The sequence below is a fragment of the Suillus clintonianus genome, assembly GCF_016758775.1.
Source record: "Suillus clintonianus strain FC179 chromosome Unknown DEU56scaffold_23, whole genome shotgun sequence".
Lineage (NCBI taxonomy): Eukaryota > Fungi > Basidiomycota > Agaricomycetes > Boletales > Suillaceae > Suillus > Suillus clintonianus.
The window spans coordinates 310,036-326,573 of NW_024539247.1; the positions used below are offsets into that span (position 1 = coordinate 310,036).

At 50.6% G+C, this 16,538-nt stretch overlaps 5 protein-coding genes across 5 annotated transcripts; 2 read left to right on the forward strand and 3 right to left on the reverse strand.

Moving 5' to 3' along the window:
• The first annotated feature begins 122 nt into the window (after nt 1-122).
• DEU56DRAFT_262474 (uncharacterized protein) lies at nt 123-1,857 on the forward strand. The gene is made up of 2 exons (XM_041345352.1): nt 123-869; nt 922-1,857. The coding sequence occupies exons 1-2, from the start codon at nt 266-268 to the stop codon at nt 1,422-1,424; spliced, it is 1,107 nt and encodes a 368-aa protein (XP_041210186.1). The 5' UTR covers nt 123-265; the 3' UTR covers nt 1,425-1,857.
• Nucleotide 1,858: 1 nt separating this feature from the next.
• DEU56DRAFT_262465 (MFS general substrate transporter) lies at nt 1,859-4,269 on the forward strand. Its single transcript, XM_041345351.1, has 13 exons — nt 1,859-2,107; nt 2,154-2,191; nt 2,255-2,270; nt 2,322-2,458; nt 2,517-2,665; nt 2,717-2,796; nt 2,847-3,246; nt 3,305-3,329; nt 3,378-3,401; nt 3,451-3,508; nt 3,557-3,659; nt 3,713-3,912; nt 3,982-4,269. Exons 1-13 carry the CDS (start codon nt 1,940-1,942, stop codon nt 4,111-4,113), a joined length of 1,530 nt encoding a protein of 509 aa, XP_041210187.1. The 5' UTR covers nt 1,859-1,939; the 3' UTR covers nt 4,114-4,269.
• Nucleotide 4,270: 1 nt separating this feature from the next.
• DEU56DRAFT_262489 (CHAT domain-containing protein) lies at nt 4,271-8,382 on the reverse strand. The gene is made up of 6 exons (XM_041345353.1): nt 8,380-8,382; nt 8,104-8,317; nt 7,895-8,045; nt 7,700-7,839; nt 7,555-7,652; nt 4,271-7,500 (listed from the first exon to the last, which is right to left on the reverse strand). The coding sequence occupies exons 2-6, from the start codon at nt 8,141-8,143 to the stop codon at nt 4,540-4,542; spliced, it is 3,390 nt and encodes a 1,129-aa protein (XP_041210188.1). The 5' UTR covers nt 8,144-8,317; nt 8,380-8,382; the 3' UTR covers nt 4,271-4,539.
• A 1,352-nt stretch (nt 8,383-9,734) lies between these two features.
• DEU56DRAFT_794251 (uncharacterized protein) lies at nt 9,735-10,235 on the reverse strand. Its single transcript, XM_041352795.1, has 2 exons — nt 9,805-10,235; nt 9,735-9,754 (listed from the first exon to the last, which is right to left on the reverse strand). The coding sequence occupies exon 1, from the start codon at nt 10,224-10,226 to the stop codon at nt 9,825-9,827; it is 402 nt and encodes a 133-aa protein (XP_041210189.1). The 5' UTR covers nt 10,227-10,235; the 3' UTR covers nt 9,735-9,754; nt 9,805-9,824.
• A 1,209-nt stretch (nt 10,236-11,444) lies between these two features.
• DEU56DRAFT_262639 (CHAT domain-containing protein) lies at nt 11,445-15,516 on the reverse strand. Its single transcript, XM_041345355.1, has 5 exons — nt 15,105-15,516; nt 14,897-15,047; nt 14,702-14,841; nt 14,557-14,654; nt 11,445-14,502 (listed from the first exon to the last, which is right to left on the reverse strand). Exons 1-5 carry the CDS (start codon nt 15,181-15,183, stop codon nt 11,533-11,535), a joined length of 3,438 nt encoding a protein of 1,145 aa, XP_041210190.1. The 5' UTR covers nt 15,184-15,516; the 3' UTR covers nt 11,445-11,532.
• Between the last annotated feature and the right edge of the window lie 1,022 nt (nt 15,517-16,538).

The window sequence follows — 16,538 nt, forward strand, 5'->3', positions numbered from 1 at the left end:
ATATACTCGAACTTCTCGTCAGGCCTTCCGAGCTTCCGTCGCCAGCGTTTGGATTGCACTGGTTTGCAAGTACTTGTCGTGACACCGCCAACGGTCGCGTAATACAAGGTAACACAGCTTGAACTTAGACTCTACAGCATTTCTTGTTCACGTGCGTTCGTCACTGCAGTGCACACTGCTTCACCTTTATCAAGTCTGGAGGCCACTTATCGATATTATCACTTCTTCACATTGTCCTTGCATCCTCTGAACACCAGCTGCCAGCATGAACGGCATCTATGATGACATGCCACCCCTAGTCGACTCCAACGCTGGTATGCCGCAGCCAAATATACCCCATCCACCAGGTGCAACAATTATGGGGGGTTATCCACCCCCGCAAAACGCATATCCTGGCCCAGGGTGGAATGCGCCTATGGCTTACCCGTATCCTCCATTCCAAAACCAGGCAGCAGGTCAAGAGGAATGGGCGAAATGGACTCATTACTTGCAAGCTCAGGCTGCGCTAGAACGGCCATCTATGCCAAGTCCTTATGTACCTCACCTGCCCATGAATCCAGAGACCGCCCAACATGATCCCCGCAGGCGAAGTAATAGCATTTCTGCTGCTTTTCCACCACAAGCCGCACCGTGGAATGCGTGGGGGCCATCGATGTCCTATAACCACGCCAGACCTCCCATTCAGACATTCCCAAGCACAAGTTCACACACGCCCTCATCCGCAGTCTCTATGTCACGGCCATTATCCACATCTTATGTGCCTCCAGATTGGCCGGGAGAGCCTCCAAAAAGCTGGAGACGCGACTTCAAATTCAGGTCGGGGATTTCGTCCCTATTCCGAAGCAAGTCTGTAACAAGACTACCCGATGGTAAGTTATACTTTAATTCTCGAGTCCACGAGCGATGCTAATATAGCAGCAGCATCCACCGATAGCGCTCGCCTCACCCTCGCTACTGTCCTGCGACATGACAAAGCCATAACCCTCGATCTTCGCCACAGCCAACACTTGCTCAGAATTCACGCGCTACAGCGCCCAGTAGTCGCAAACGACTTGATGCAACCAGCCACAAACCCACCAACGAGGTTCATGCGTATCTATCACACGCGCCTACCGTGGTACATCGATGTCATGCCGATTGGCAATGGCTCCTACGTCACACTGGGAGACTTGTTCATGGTTTTATGTCAATTCCTCGCTGAACGGATACGAAATGAGGATTATTACAACGATGTGCTGGATGCCGAGGACCGGGGGGCGCTTAAGCAGGCTTGGGAGCAGCGTTGTAGGAACAGGAGGGAACGGATGGATGGGGTGAAACGGGTTGATTTCTTGCGAGAAAAGTATATGTTTCTGGGGTTGACTCGTGGCAAGAGTGGCATGTGGCAGCTGCGTACGGAAAGAGACTCAAGGGAGTACTCATAGACATGGGGAATTGCACGCGGATTGTCTAGTGCGGGGATCCCGTCACGGGTTCTGGCGGGCCGCCCTGATTTCATTCCACTTCTCACAAAGATAGCACTTGTTGCATCTTTGCCTTCAAAGGATATTCGTCACGTCGCGATTCGAGCTGGGAGATATTCTTGCCGTCTTGCCTTGTACAATTTTCACAGTCCGCCCATCGGAGTCTAGAATACCCGATCAGCGCGCAAGTTGCGGCCAACAAGGCTGACCTAGCCTGGCAGCAGCTGGCCACTTACACTACCGCGGACAGCTCGAGAAACGAGTCTAACTTATAAGGTAGACACGCCCTTGTAACCATATGATTTTCTACACAGACTCCGGCTTGGCACATTCGAACTTCCATTCATGTTCGTCTTTTGGCGCGAGATTTACCATCCATCTGCTTGTTCGGTAGATTAGGTGGATTTTATGTTGTACATAAACTGAGGAAGCGTCTATAGAGGCGCTCGTGGTTATCTCTTGCTTCCCCCTTTGCGATGCCGGTCGAGCAGGGTGAGCTGCGCAAAGCCCAGGAATGCGAGAGTCTCGACGTGCATGCTGAGACTCGGGATATCTTCACTGAGGATTCGTTGGACCCTGTATACCATGCCAAGGCCAGGATTCTTAATGATGCGTTGCAGGAGATTGGAATGGGAAAATATCAGGTGAGTGGCTCGTGCTTGACGCATTCGTTTGTTAATAGGAGAGAAGTGGTACTTGTTCGTGGTTGCTGGATTTGGCTGGCTGTCGTGAGTTAGCACATGAACTTGAAAGTATCGTTCTTGATGCACCTGCCAAACCTCTTCGTATAGCGACAATCTTTGGCCGGTATGTGTGTTCTTCGTATCTCGCGTACACATTTATTTACTATTCTCGTAGATTGTCACTGGCTTGATATTAACACCAGTAGTGAACGAATTTAACGTACTGGGACCTTGGCTAAAACTCGCCCAAAACATCGGCTTGCTGGTGGGAGCTGCTCTTTGGGGGGTCTCTTCAGATGTTTGGGGTCGGAGGTGTGCTACATAGGCTGAATCACCTTCTTCTAGTGCTGTCTTGACGGGCGGCGCATAGATGGGCCTTCAACATCACTCTGTGCATGACCAGCCTGTTTGCTCTTGCAGCTGGGGGATCGATGAACTATGTTGCGCTCTGTTCCCTGACCGCGGTGTGGTCGGTGGGTGTGGGTGGAAATTTGCCTGTCGATTCTGCTGTCTTCTTAGGTAAAGAAGAGGGCTTGCACCCAGGTTTAATGATATTGATGCGCTTTGTAGAATTCACCCCCGCTTCTCACCAATATCTGTTAACGGTACTCTCTATTTGGTGGGCCTTTGGGCAATTGTTGGGTAGCCTGGTCAGATATCTACCTGATCAATGCTTGCGGTGCATACTGACTTGCTTTAGGTTGCATGGCCTCTCATTGCCAATTACTCTTGTCCCACCACCGTCCCCCCTTCTCCCTGCCCGAGATCGTCAAATCAAGGGTGGCGATATTTCTTGTTCACCATGGGCGGGTTTATGATGCTCCTTTGGGTAATCCGCTTCTTCGTTTTCAACCTATACGAGAGTCCAAAATACCTCATGGGACGAGGTCGGGATGAACAAGCAGTCGAGGTCGTCCACAAAATTGCAGCTTACAATGGGAAAACGAGCAACCTCACGCTCGAAGACCTCCAAAGGGCTGGAAAATCAGCTGACGCTGCTGTACGGAGGCAGATGGGGATATTTAGCGATAACCGTGTTAAATCGTTATTTGCTACTCGAAAGACGGCTTGGTCGACAATTATTTTGATCATACTTTGGGGTGAGTCTCTGTTACGAGGCCATGGCTTGAGTATCGACTGATGTCTTTGTTCCTTCAGCTTTCATCGGCCTCGCGTTTCCGCTGTAGGTTTTTTCAATTTCTTGTGGTCGTTCTTTCTCAGACTTGCATAGGTACAACAGCTTCGTAACATACTTGTGAGTGGTTCAAGTAGGTATGACTAGCTTCCCACTAACTCCTTGCTAGCTTGGCCACCCGAGGGGCAAATTTTGGAGATGGTTCGACGTATATCACGTATCGCAATGTACGCACAATTACATCCACCCGTTCAGTGGACTCATGTTCTACCTAGCAAGTCATACTAAGCGTGATAGGTATTCCTGGAGCATTGATGGCAGGTTACTTTGTCGAGCTTTCATACCTCGGTAGGCGAGGCACCTTGGCAATATTCACCGGTAAGGCTCTCAGGATATGTTGCGCGCTTCTGCTAATTAAATCTGCCACTAAGTATTGACGGGCGTGTTCATATTGGCATCCACCACCGCACGCACTTCCAATGCGCTCCTTGGCTGGAACTGTGGTTATAGCTACACGAGCAACGTCATGTATGGCGTCTTGTATGCTCTTTCACCTGAATTGTTCCCTACGAAAGATCGTGGAACTGGAAATGCGATTGTGGCCACTGCAAACAGAATTTTTGGTGTCATGGTGGGTTCATCTGTTGCCTATTACCTGCGTGCGCCTTGCCAAGTTACTACTCCTCAATTCACCACACAGGCCCCGATCATTGCCTTGTATGCGAACCTCACCACATCTGTGCCAATATGGATTTCAGGAGCTATTTTCATCGCTTCTGGTTTTATTGCTCTCTTGCTACCATTTGAACCCCGTGGTCACGCATCTTTGTAGCTACTAGTAATCGGTCACGTTTATTTTGCACGGCTGGGCGGATGGCTTCCATGATGCCTGTCCAGCTTGTATGAGCATAGATATCTTGATATTGCATCATTGTTAATAAGCATGGAGAATAAAATAGGAATGGAGCAGGGAGTATATAAGTGCGTGGTGTTGATCATTATAGGTAGAACGGAATCTCATAAATAACTGGTGCGGCTCTCGTGAGATATTTGAGCTTGCACGCTTCAATCAGACGGTACTGAGTTGACTCGCACACAAACAGAGGACGATGCCACACAGTTGTAGCCAAGACTCGAATAAAAGACTTTGATAAGAAGACAATAATGTGAGAGGTATGTGCGAAAACAAGATGACTACAACGTGACAGTATCAGGGTAATATTTCATGTACACCGAGATGGAGGAATTAGATGTGGAACTACACACCGATATGAATGAAAACAATTCTCTGCTCGAGCGGCACTGTCTTCATCACGACGTACTTAGCATGGTTGAGTGCCCGCGCCGCCTTCGTACAATCCACGACACTCCCATCCTCAAACAAAGTCTTGTAGAAAGCTTTGACAACGTGTTTTGCGACAGCGTCGTCAACCTCCCATAGCGTGCCAACGACGCTCTTGAACCCTGAAAATTGGATCCCAGCTGCGAGATGGATGACTTCATCGGGCGTCTCCTTATCGCCGGCAGCGGTATGAGACGCCGACAAGAACGCAAACTCGGCATGCGGAATATCTTTCTCCATGATATCAAGCAACGTGAGAGGTTTGTCTCTCATGACAAAATGAGAATTGTAAGGCTGGTTGTGGTCTTGCTTGCCATGACATGCAAGGTGCACCCATGAGTTCTGTTCCAAAGCTTCGAGTGCACCTGCTCGTGTGGCTGCTTCGCCGGAAATAGTGGTACACTTGGACGCCGCAGGGACAAGCTTCCTGACGAGCTCTAGCTCGCTGTGAACAGCCAAAAGTTCCTTGCCATTCCCTGAACCAGGTTGACACTGTCCAATCGCCACGAAGGTTGGACTTGCACATGTCTTCATCATCTGTCTAGACCTGATCAGAGCCGAAAGAGTCGGCGTGTAAGAGCAGATGTAAAGATCTTCCAGGCATGGCTCCCTCCCAGAGAAATCTGCCTTCATTTTATAGGGGTGAGCTGCGTGGAGAGGAATGGACGTGAAAGCTGCAGTTGGACATAGCCAGATACGAGACCGGCGCTTTAAGTTGAGGTCATGCTCGAGTACGTTGACGATAGGTAGCATGATATCGTTCCATACTACCCGCAAGAGTACTATGAGGTCGGTCCTCGACTCTGTCAGGCCCATCTGAGATGCTTGCAGTATCGCCCTGGCGAAGCGGCCCCTGAGATTCTCCAGATCTGCGAGAGCGATCGATGGCAAGGGAACATGATGTGGCTCTCCTGACGTCGGGACAATGATAGCGCTGCATGAGTATTGACTTGCGATGAGGATGACGACTGGGCCATGACGTGCTGCCACTTGCAACTCTGCATACGATGGCGGGAGCAGGAATCGCGAGAAAGCATGAATATTACGGATTTGAGCTACCACAGCGTCCCACTGATTCGTCAGTTTCCTGTACTTGATTGCTGCGCGATCCGCTGCAGCTTGGTCTGTGCTGGCTGTGGAACCTTGAGCGTCAGACAGACGCTTGCTGAGCTCTGAGAACTTGTGAGCTAGGATTGGATTTATGAACTCGAGATCTTCGAGTGGACTCCTCAGGCGAGAGGCCAGCGACCATTGCTGGCAACGGCCCTGCTCCACGAGTTCAACGGCGCCTCGTAGATTGTCGAGGCGGATAGCACATGATGCCGCAGTCACAGGAAGTGCAGTGGCAAGACGAAAAGCAGAAGTAGATTCGCGTCGTGCAACAATTGAAGATTGTGCTGCGAGATGTCTATCAAGAAGCTCGAAAAATGTTTTGTAGGCTTCCAGTGCGGAGGCGTGGTTGTACTCCTCCGCTGCAACTGTCCAATTAATCGCCTGGTGGATGCGTTCTGGGAATCCTTGAGTAGGATGTCCTGACGCCAGTCTGAAGTTCTCCACTGCGAGTGACAAATCGACAGGGTTGTTGTGCACTCGGTAACGAGACAAATAGGCCACCTGCAGCCACATATAGCTGGAGTATCTATCCGGGTGTAATGAAGGCAACGCCAACAATGATTCTTCACAGAGATCAATTGCCTCTTTGACATCCTCATTCTTCTGAGTTCGCGTGAAACCATAGCAGAGCGCCGAGCTCAAATTTTGAAGAGTTATATGGCGATTGGGATGATCATGCCCCTGTAGCCGAAGACATTCACGAAACAGATCAATGGCCTCGTTAAGATCCTCGGCAGATTCCTCGCTGATATGTGAATTTTGAAATTTGGTTTGAAGCGCGAGGGCAAGGTTGCCAAGCGTGGTGTCACGACGTGGATTCCCAGATGGGCGCAACGTCAATGCCTCGCGACGGAGGCTGATAGCTCGGGTGATGTCATCAATGTCACCACGCTCGATGAAACGGGTGTGGAGGGCGCTCCCTAGGTTGTCCAAGGAGAAATCACGAAGTTCGTGTCCAACAGGGCACAGGCGCAGCGCTTCTTCGTACAAAGTGATGGCCTCATTGAGGTCATCAAATTTGCCTTGGTGATTAAAGCGGGAGTTGAGTGGGAATGCCAAGTTATTCAGGTAGGTATTACGGCTGGAATGTTCCTCGGGGCACAGAGAAACAGCTTCACGACCAAGTTGTATGCTCTCGTCTAGATCATCAATGCTGCCATGCTGGTCGAAGCGTGCCTCAACTGCTTGCGCAAGCTCGCCAAGGGCGTGGAGACGGTGTTGATGGCCCGGAGGACAGAATTCGAGGATGTTTCGTCGAAGGCGGATGCATTCATTGGATGCATCAGTTGGAAGATCGTTGCATTCCGGGATCACATAATTCACTGCGCTGTCAAGGCCGATGCTACGAAGGTAGGTGCCCTCTGGACAGAGGGGCAGTAGCTTGCAGCACAGCTGCGCGGATTCGTGAATGTGGACGGCGGTGCGCTCTCTGCTGTAGCGCCAGATCAATGCTTGAATGAGACTATGAAGAGATAATGCGCAATCCGGGTGGCCCTGCGGACGTAATGTAAGGGCTTCGCGCAAGAGGGAAGTGATGTTGTCGATGTCTTGAAGATCTTCTTGAATATAACCTTGAAGGCGGGCCCACGCAAGATTTGTGAGAGCTGCTGCATGGTCAGGATGGCCGACCGGACACTGGTCCAGAACCAGCTGAAAATGCTTAACAGCATCATTCAGGTGAGAGACCGTCCCGCTGGACATGTACTCGGCAAGTCGTGCGTGGCCCGCATCTGTCTCTCGAGCAATCTCGCAGTCTACCAGGGACTACAGTTGGGGTTCCGTCAGCAAAAGCTAACAGCGGAGACCAGTGTCGCTCACAACAAACAGTGCGCCATCCTGATTGTCGTAAGCATGCACAACAGCAGTCTTTAACGTGAGGGAAGGGTGGATACCACGAACAGGTGGGAAGGACAGTTCTACGATGTGTTAGTAGATGTGTATGAATGAGGAGCAAATCACTCACCAAAAGGCTCATCTCCATGATCAAGCAACTCATTCCACGACGTTTCTAGTTGTCCGATGACTTCGCCATTGCCTAGCATTCGATCGAGCTCGTAGTACGCCCTGATCTCGATTGATAATGCCGGTGACGCCTGTGATGATCTGTAAACCGAGGATCAGTTCTCGAATCACGTCCGAAAGTTTTCTTGTATTTTACAGGGTCACAGCATCACCCCACGCTACAGATTTGTCGGATAATAAGACTTTGATGGCAGATTTCCAGCGTCTCCTCGAGTCGACATGGATGGATACGTAAATGCCAGCGGGAATGCGGTCAGAAGGGATTTCAAGATTTTTTGCGCTGATAACTGTAGATAGAGCGTGAGGATCACAAAACAGATATGAAGGCGATACAGAGTGACGCACCTTCAAGTCTGATAGACTGGTTTTCTAAGGTACCGGACATGATGCAGTAATACGATGAGGATCGAGGATGGGCTGAATCGTGGGCAGAATGAGTGGTAGGACAAGATGGGGGTAGGGATATGGAGACCGTGGATGGAGTTCAGCTGGAAGGGAGAGGAGAAGAGGCTGAACGTTGAGGGCTCAGACTGCACGTGTATTTCCATGCTGTCGAGGGCTGTTCGGCACAATAGACGCTAGTGTGATTAAACTAAGCGCTAAGACGAAAACATGACCTACTAGGGTGGGCAACAGTAATGTGAAAGTCGGCGAAAGTGGCACGGTGCAAGGTTATGTGAGACTCGGTCCTGTGATGGGCTTGACTGAGGCGTACAACTCATTTAGCACATGTACACTGGGGTAACAAGAATAATTCGCGAGGTAACCGCTGAAAACGACGCGCAAATAGAGTGCGATTAGATGAAAAGATGGCCGACTGGGAGAACCTGTGCTAATGAAGTGGACTTAATAGTAATGTCAAAGTCAGCAAAAGTGGCATGGCAAGGTTATGTGAAACTCGGTCCTGTGATGCTTGCTACTGCGACTTGGACAAGTCAATTCGAGTCTACAACTTGAATGGCATTCAATGGCGCTTCCATTCTCTGGTCACGTGTTTTGACTTCCAGCACAAGGCAAGGCCATTCTTCCAGCAATACTTATATACAGTGGAGAGCTGGAATCCTCCCGTTCACAATTTCCATCTTCTAGTACTCTGAGATCCTCCAAAACATCATCATGGTAAGTTGATCCCACATGCATCGTCTTCCTATTGGGTTTAAATGGCCAATCCCAGTTTCATCAACGACGCGAGGAGCGCGAAGACCGTTTGCATGAAGGGTTCGAGAAACGTCTGCATGACCGCCGTGAAATGCTCGAGGAGCGTCGGCATGTTCGATATGAAGGTCATGAAGAGTATCGACATGACCGACACGAGGAGCATGAAGAGCATCGACATGACCGACGCGATAGGCATCATCAACTTCACCGCGATCAGGATCAGCCCCAGTACGCGCCCCCGTCTGGAGGGCCCAACAGGACGGATTTCGTCTCTGATGAGGAATTCAGGAGGATGATGCATGGCGGTGGTGGGTTCGAAAAGCCGCGCCTGGGAGGTGATCATATCGGCCCTGAGGACTATGGAGAATGGGATCGATCGAGGTGAGTTTATGACGGTTGTATGTGAGCTGATGATGTACGATTCCACTAGACCAACTCAGAATGCTGGTTACCAGAAATCATACCTGCAGCAGTCCGAGCCATCTCGACTGCGATTCCCTGAATCAGGGAATCGCCGTCCAGATGACTCGGACCCTGAACCACCTCTGCCACCCATCCCCCACGAACAGCATACATCTGTCTATGAAAGTATATTCTCTGCCTTCTCATAACGAGTATTTTGTCCCGGAATCGCTGGAGCCACGTCATGGAAGCAACGTGTACGCACCCCCTGCCGGTCCTCTTCCTGGGGCACTATCCAGTCATGCGCCAGCGGGAGGTTACGCGCCACCTCATGGGGCTCCCCCTCAAGTTAGGCCTTCATATGAACACGAAGCTTCTCCTCGAGGAGGGTCGGGTCGAGGCGCTGCAAGTGATTATTACAATGGGCCTCCGCCAGGTATGCATAGACTGCCAAATACCGCTTCTTTTTGATTAATGGCGAAGTAGGTCGATTAGCGCAGCCCTACTCACACAGTCCAGATAACACAGCCGCTCATGGTGATCCCTCTAATCCAGTCCGCTACCAGCCTCACCCCTCGGGCGAGTTCGACGAAGAGGTGTACAACTCTCATTTCTCCACTCACGCTCAGGCTCATGGGTAGGCTCTTGCTAATGAATGTTTTATCAAATTGGGTTGAATCGACTAACGCTTCTTGTAGTTCTGGTAATGATGATAAGCCAATGGCCAATGACGACATAGGCACAGCTGCCGCTATTGAGGCGCTGAAGATCACAGCTGCAAATAACCAGTCGGGTGTCAGGCCGCAACAGGGAGGTAGACCACAGGGTGGATTCCAGACTGACATGGACAATCCGCATGCGAGACCATATGCCAACGTTACTTCTGGTACGCAGCATTCATCAGACATGGGCGGGAGACCGATGGTGGGAAGCCTCAGGGACGACCGCAGAATGCAGAGTCTGAGTACGAGCAGGAGGACGAGGAACCGGCTGCTAAACTACAGGCTCCTATAGGTGGTGGTGGCGCACAGGACAAGATTGTAGGTTTTTTTCCATCCGTGTTGTCGATATGCTCAATCCTGCAGATCGCCCTGGCGATGGCACAGGCAGGAAAGCTTATCGACAAGAAGGGCGGGGGGGGGGGACAACCAAGGAAAGACGCAAGGTGAGTTTTCTGTGAAATCGACCCCACCACCGTGACCATACAAAATGCCTCGTGCAACTTCAGGGCGCTTCTCGCGCACTCACCAGCCGTCAATAATATTAGTCGCTGCATCATCTTCATCCAAAAACCACAGTGCAAATGAAGGGACGTCAGCTGGCGTCCGCAACCCAATATTCAAAACAGAAAGATTCGGCCAACATGTCTTGAAGAATCCGCAGATTGCTCAAACGTACGCTCACATATTCTCATGGAATATCACTCAGGCTGATTCTACATCAGTATCATGGATAAGGTTCGCCTCAGCTCATATGTGCGCTGAGTGAATCCCATGGATGCAAACCGTGACATTAGGCAAATCTCCGCCCCACGGAGACATTTCTTGTTCTCCCTAGAAATCAACGTCCTTGACGAGGACGCTCAAGGGAGAGAGACACTCATATAACTGCACGTTGGTCTGCAAATATGAGCAGAGGTTGTAAAGAGCGTCTTTGGAGCTGGATGAGAAGCAAATGAAATAAATTTTCCACGCGTTGGTTGAGATGCTGGTGCTGTCTTCTGAGGGATGCGTGGTGTGACTTCTATCCCGGGGGAGAGATGGAACATTGAACTCGAAGAATCTTTCTCGGCCCACTCCTGCAATGACAACACTATCGCTACATCCCACAGCCGTACAGTTGTATGGTCCGAAGGGCTGCGCGGGTGATCTGTTGCTTGTAACTCGATGTTGATGTTTGATTACGCTGGCGATGGTTAGTCGAGGTTGCATGGCACAGAAGGCCTTGAAGGCCTAAATCTTGAAGAACAATGTGACTGGAAGGCACGAGTCGGCCTAAGTCAGCTCGTACCAAGTACTAAAGCGGAAGGCTGCAAATGATTAGAGTACACAATGGCTTAGGTGAAGATACTTGAGGACAATAACACGAGAGGATACGAGGACGAGATAACAGGAGCGTAAAAGTATCGCGGTCGTGACTATAAACGACAGGACGAAAGAGAATACAATATAAAAACCCGTGAATCCGTACCAGTCGAATGCAATACAGTAGGAACTACACACCGATGTGAACGAAAACGATTCTCTGCTCGAGCGGCACCTTCATCTTCATGGAGTCTCTAGCATGGTTGACTGCATGTGCCGCGTTCGTGCAGTCCATGACACCATCCTCCATATCCTCGAACATCTTCTCGTAGAAAGCTTCCACAAAGTGTTTTGCGAGCGCGTCATTGACCCCCCACAGTGTCCCCACAACGCTCTTGAAACCGGAAAACTGGAGTCCAGCTGCGAGGTGGACGGCTTCATCAGGCGTCTCCTCATCGCCGACGGCGGTATGACACGCCGACAAGAACGCGAATTCGGCTTGCGGAGAATTGTTCTCCATGATGTCGAGTAGCGTAAGGGGTTTGTCTCTCATGGCGAAACTTGAATTATATGGCTGCTCAAGGTCTTGCTTCCCGTGACAAGCGAGGTGCACCCAGGTGTTTAGTCGCAAAGCATCGAGTGCACCTGCTTGAGTGGCTTCATCTTTTGAAAGATTGGTGAATTTGATGTTGGGAGGAATGTGTTCACGGACAAGCTCAAGCTCGATGTTGACAGCGGGGAGCACGTTGCCTTGCCCTGCGCCAGGTTCACCTTGTCCGATCGCTGCGAAGGTCTGCGTGACGCAAGTCTCCATCCTCTGTCGAGACCTGATCAGAGCCGAGAGCGTTGGCGTGTAAGAACAGATGAATATATCCTCCAGGCATGCTTCTGGCCCTGAGCGGTCTGCCCTCGACCGAAAGGGGTTAGCTGCATGGAGGGGAATGGACGTGAAGGCTGCCGTCGGACACAGCCATATTCGAGACCGACGCTGCAATTTAAGATCATCCTGGAGGACATTTACGATGGGTAGCATGATCTCGTCCCATACTACTCGCAAGCGTCTTTGTAACTTCTCCCTCGGCTTCCTTGGGTGCATACGGGCCGTGTGCCGGATTGTCGTAGCAAAATCGTCCTTGAGCTGCTCCAGATCTGCGAGAGTGATGCGTGGGAAGGAAACGTGGCGGGGTTCCCCTGACGTCGGGACAATGATGGCGCTGCATGAGTATTGACTTGCAATGAGGATGATGACTGGTCCATGACGTGCTGCCACTTGCAACTCTGCAAACGATGGCGGGAGCAGGAATCGCGAGAAAGCTGGAAGATTGCGGATTTGAGCTACCACAGCGTCCCACTGATTCGTCAGTTTCCTGTACTTGATTGCTGCGCGATCCGCTGCAGCTCGGTCTGTGCTGCCTGCGGAACCTTGAGCGTCAGACAGACGCTTGCTGAGCTCTGAGAACTTGTGAGCTAGGATTGGATCTGTGAACTTGAGGTCTTCGAGTGGACTCCTTAGGCGAGAGGCCAGCGACCATTGCTGACCACGGCCCTGCTCCACGAGTTCAACGGCGCCTCGTAGATTGTCGAGGCGGATAGCACATGATGCCGCTTTCACAGGAAATGCACTGGGACGACGAAAAGCAGAACTAGATTCGCGTCGGGCAACAATTGAAGATTGTGCTACGAGATGTCTGTCAAGAAGCTCGAAAAATGTTTTGTAGGCTTCCAGTGCGGAGGCGTGGCTGTACTCCTCCGCTGCAACTGTCCAATTAATCGCCTCGTGGATGCGGTCTGGAAATCCTCGAGTAGGGTGTCGTGATGCCAATCTGAAGTTCTCCATTGCAAGTGACAAATCGGCAGGGTTGTTGTGCACTTGGTAACGAGCCAAATAGGCCTCCTGCAGCCTCACATAGCTCAAGCATCTATCCGGGTGCAATGAAGGCAATAACAACAATGATTCTTCACAGAGATCAATCGCCTCCTTAACATCTTCATTCTTCCGAGTTCGCGTGAAAGCAGAGCAGAGCGCCGAGCTCAAATTGTGAAGAGCTGTATGGCGATTGGGATGATCATGCCCCTGTAGCCGAAGGCATTCACGATACAGATCAATGGCCTCGTTAAGATCCTCGGCAGATTCCTCGCTGGCATGCAATTTTTCAAATTTGGTTTGAAGCGCGTGGGCAAGGTTGTTGAGCATGGTGTCACGACTTGAATTCCCAGATGGGCACAACGCCAATGCCTCGCGATGGAGGCTGATAGCTCGGGTGATCTCATCAATGTCACCGCGTTCAATGAAACGGGTGCAGAGGGCAAGCCCTAAATTGCTCAATGAGAAATCACGAGATTTGTGCCCAGCGGGACGCAGGCGCAGTACTTCCTCGTACAAAGTAATGGCCTCCTCGAGGTCATGAAATTTGCGTTGGTGACCAAAGCGGGAGCTGAGTGATAATGCCAAGTTATTCAGGTAGGTATCACGACTGGAATGTCCCTCGGGGAACAAAGAAACAGCTTCACGACGAAGTTGTATGCTCTCGTCTAGATCATCAACGCTGCCATGCTGGTCGAAGCGTGCCTCAACTGCTTGTGCAAGCTCGCCAAGGGCGTGGGGATGGTGTTGATGGCCCGCAGGACAGAATTCGAGGATGTTTCGTCGAAGGCGGATGCATTCATTGGATGCATCAGTTGGAAGGTTGTTGCATTCCGGGATCACATAATTGACTGCGTTGTCAAGGCTGATGCCACGAAGGTAGGTGCCCTCTGGGCAGAGGGGCAGTAGCTCGCAGCACAGCTGTGCGGATTCGTGAATGTAGACGGCGGTGCGCTCCCTGCTGTAGCGCCAGATCAATGTTCGAATGAGACAATAGAGAGATAATGCGCGATCGGGGTGGCCATGCGGACGCAATGCAAGGGCTTCGCAGATGAGGGAAGTGATGTTGTCGATGTCTTGAAGATCCTTTCGAATATAACCTTCAAGGCGGGCCCACGCAAGGTTGGTGAGAGCTGCTGCGCGGTCAGGGTGGCCGACCAGACACTGGTCCAGAACCAGCTGAAAATTCCCTACAGCATCATTCAGGTGAGAGTCCGTCCCGCTGGACATGTATTCGGCAAGTCGTGCGTGGCCCGCATCTGTCTCTCGAGTAATAATCTCACAGTCTGCGTGGGACTACAGTTGGTGTTTTGTCAGCATAAGGTAGCAGAATAGTCTGGCATCACCCACAACAAACAGTGCGCCGTCCAGATTGTCGCAGGCGTGTACAACAGCAGTCTTTAACGTGAGGGAAGGGTGGACACCACGAACAGGTGGGAAGGACAGTTCTACGATATGTTAGTAAATGTGCATGAATAAGGAGCGGATCACTCACCAAAAGGCTCATCTCCATGATCAAGCAATTCATCCCGCGATATTTTGAGTTTTCCGATGACTTCGCCATTGCCTAGCATTCGATCGAGCTCGTAGTACGCCCTGATCTCGATTGATAATGTAGGTGACGCCTGTGATGATCTGTAAACCGAAGATCAGTTCTCGAATCACGTCCGAAAGGTTTCTTGTATTTTACAGGGTCACAGCATCACCCCACGCTACAGAATTGTCGGATGATAAGACTTTGACGGCTGATTTCCAGCATCTCCTCGAGTCCACATCGATAGATACGTAAATGCCAGCGGGAATGCGGTTGGAAGGGATTTCAGGATTTTGTGCGCTGATGACTGTAAACAAACGCGAGGGTCATGCAACGAATACCAGCATGATATTGAGTCACCTACTTTCAAGTTTGATGCATTGGCTTGCAAGGCTAGCAGGCGTGAGAATGCGACGAAACAAATGACGAACAGTACGGCGCATCGGAGATTGAGTGGGGTACAAACTGAGTGGTAACACAAGACGGAGGGTAGGGATATGGGACTGCGGATGGAGTTCAGCTGAAAGGGAGAGAATAAGAGCTTGAGCGCTCAGACTGCACGTGTATTTCCATGCTATCGAGGGCCGTTCGGCACAATAGACGCTGGTATGATTAAACTAAGCGCTTAGATGACAAGATGACTTACTACTAGTAGTAGGGTGGGCAATAGTCATGTGAAAGTCAGCGAAAGTCGCATGGCAAGGTTATGTGTGACTCAGTCCTGTGGTGCTTGACTGAGGCGTACAACTCATTTAGCACACTGGGGTAACAAGAATGTTTCGCGATGTAACCACTGAAAACGACGCGCACGGAGAAGCCGATCGCGAACAATTAGACAGCACAGGTATGAGATAAGCTAAACTCTAGTAGCTTAGAGTATTTATCTTACCTCGATCTTGCAGGTCTCAATTGTGAGAACTTGCTTGAAGTGCGTTGAATCCAGCTGAATGCGTCAGAAGGCAAAACTTGGTGAAGAATCTATTCTTGCACACCTTCCTGTTTTCGGCCTCTCCCCATGGACGCAATGTGTCAGTCCGCCATCCCATTTCTGTCCTCGAACGTGATGGCACTCTCTTCCAGAAACGCTAAGGAGGATGGATGTCCGTCCTGCGACTCCAGGTTGTGACCGACGAGCACTGACGGCTGGGCAAGTTTTTCTCACCTTATGCGGCGTGATCTTCTGAGGTTTGCTTCTCATCTCCTAGAATGGTGTCCTCTCTGAGCGCTTTTTGTAAGCAAATCGATTTCGTTTGTGATTTGACACTGATTTATTCCAGAATCCAGACCGTTCTGCAGGAAATAACCGTACACAGCACTCACCAGGGACATCACACCATTCACCGAAGACCTGCAAACCCTTGTTCTAATCGATGGGTTCCAGTTTGGCGTGTCGAAGCAGTCACAAGTGCTAATCAACGGTGGTCTTTTATTTCTTTAAAAATTGTTTACCAGTTCTAGGAAGTCCCATTGTCCTCATCCCATCCACGCCTAAACACCTATCTCAAACGAGGAGGCGAGGGCAGCGAGTGGATAGGGCATCGAACGCGAGCTGTTCTCTTTCACCTCTGCTTTACAGGATATTGCCGCTGGCTCCTTCCAGAGTTCTTTTGACAGGAGCGTAGACGACACACTTCATGTTGAGGATACTCAATGAATCATCCAATTGGTTAACTTCGACGGTTTGAAGCCTTCAACCACGAGCGAGTAATATTTACTTACACGTTAGCAAGGATCTCCAGGGCCTACTTCCGCAACTGCATCTAGCATGGCATCTATTGGTAAGCATGCTCGCGTATCC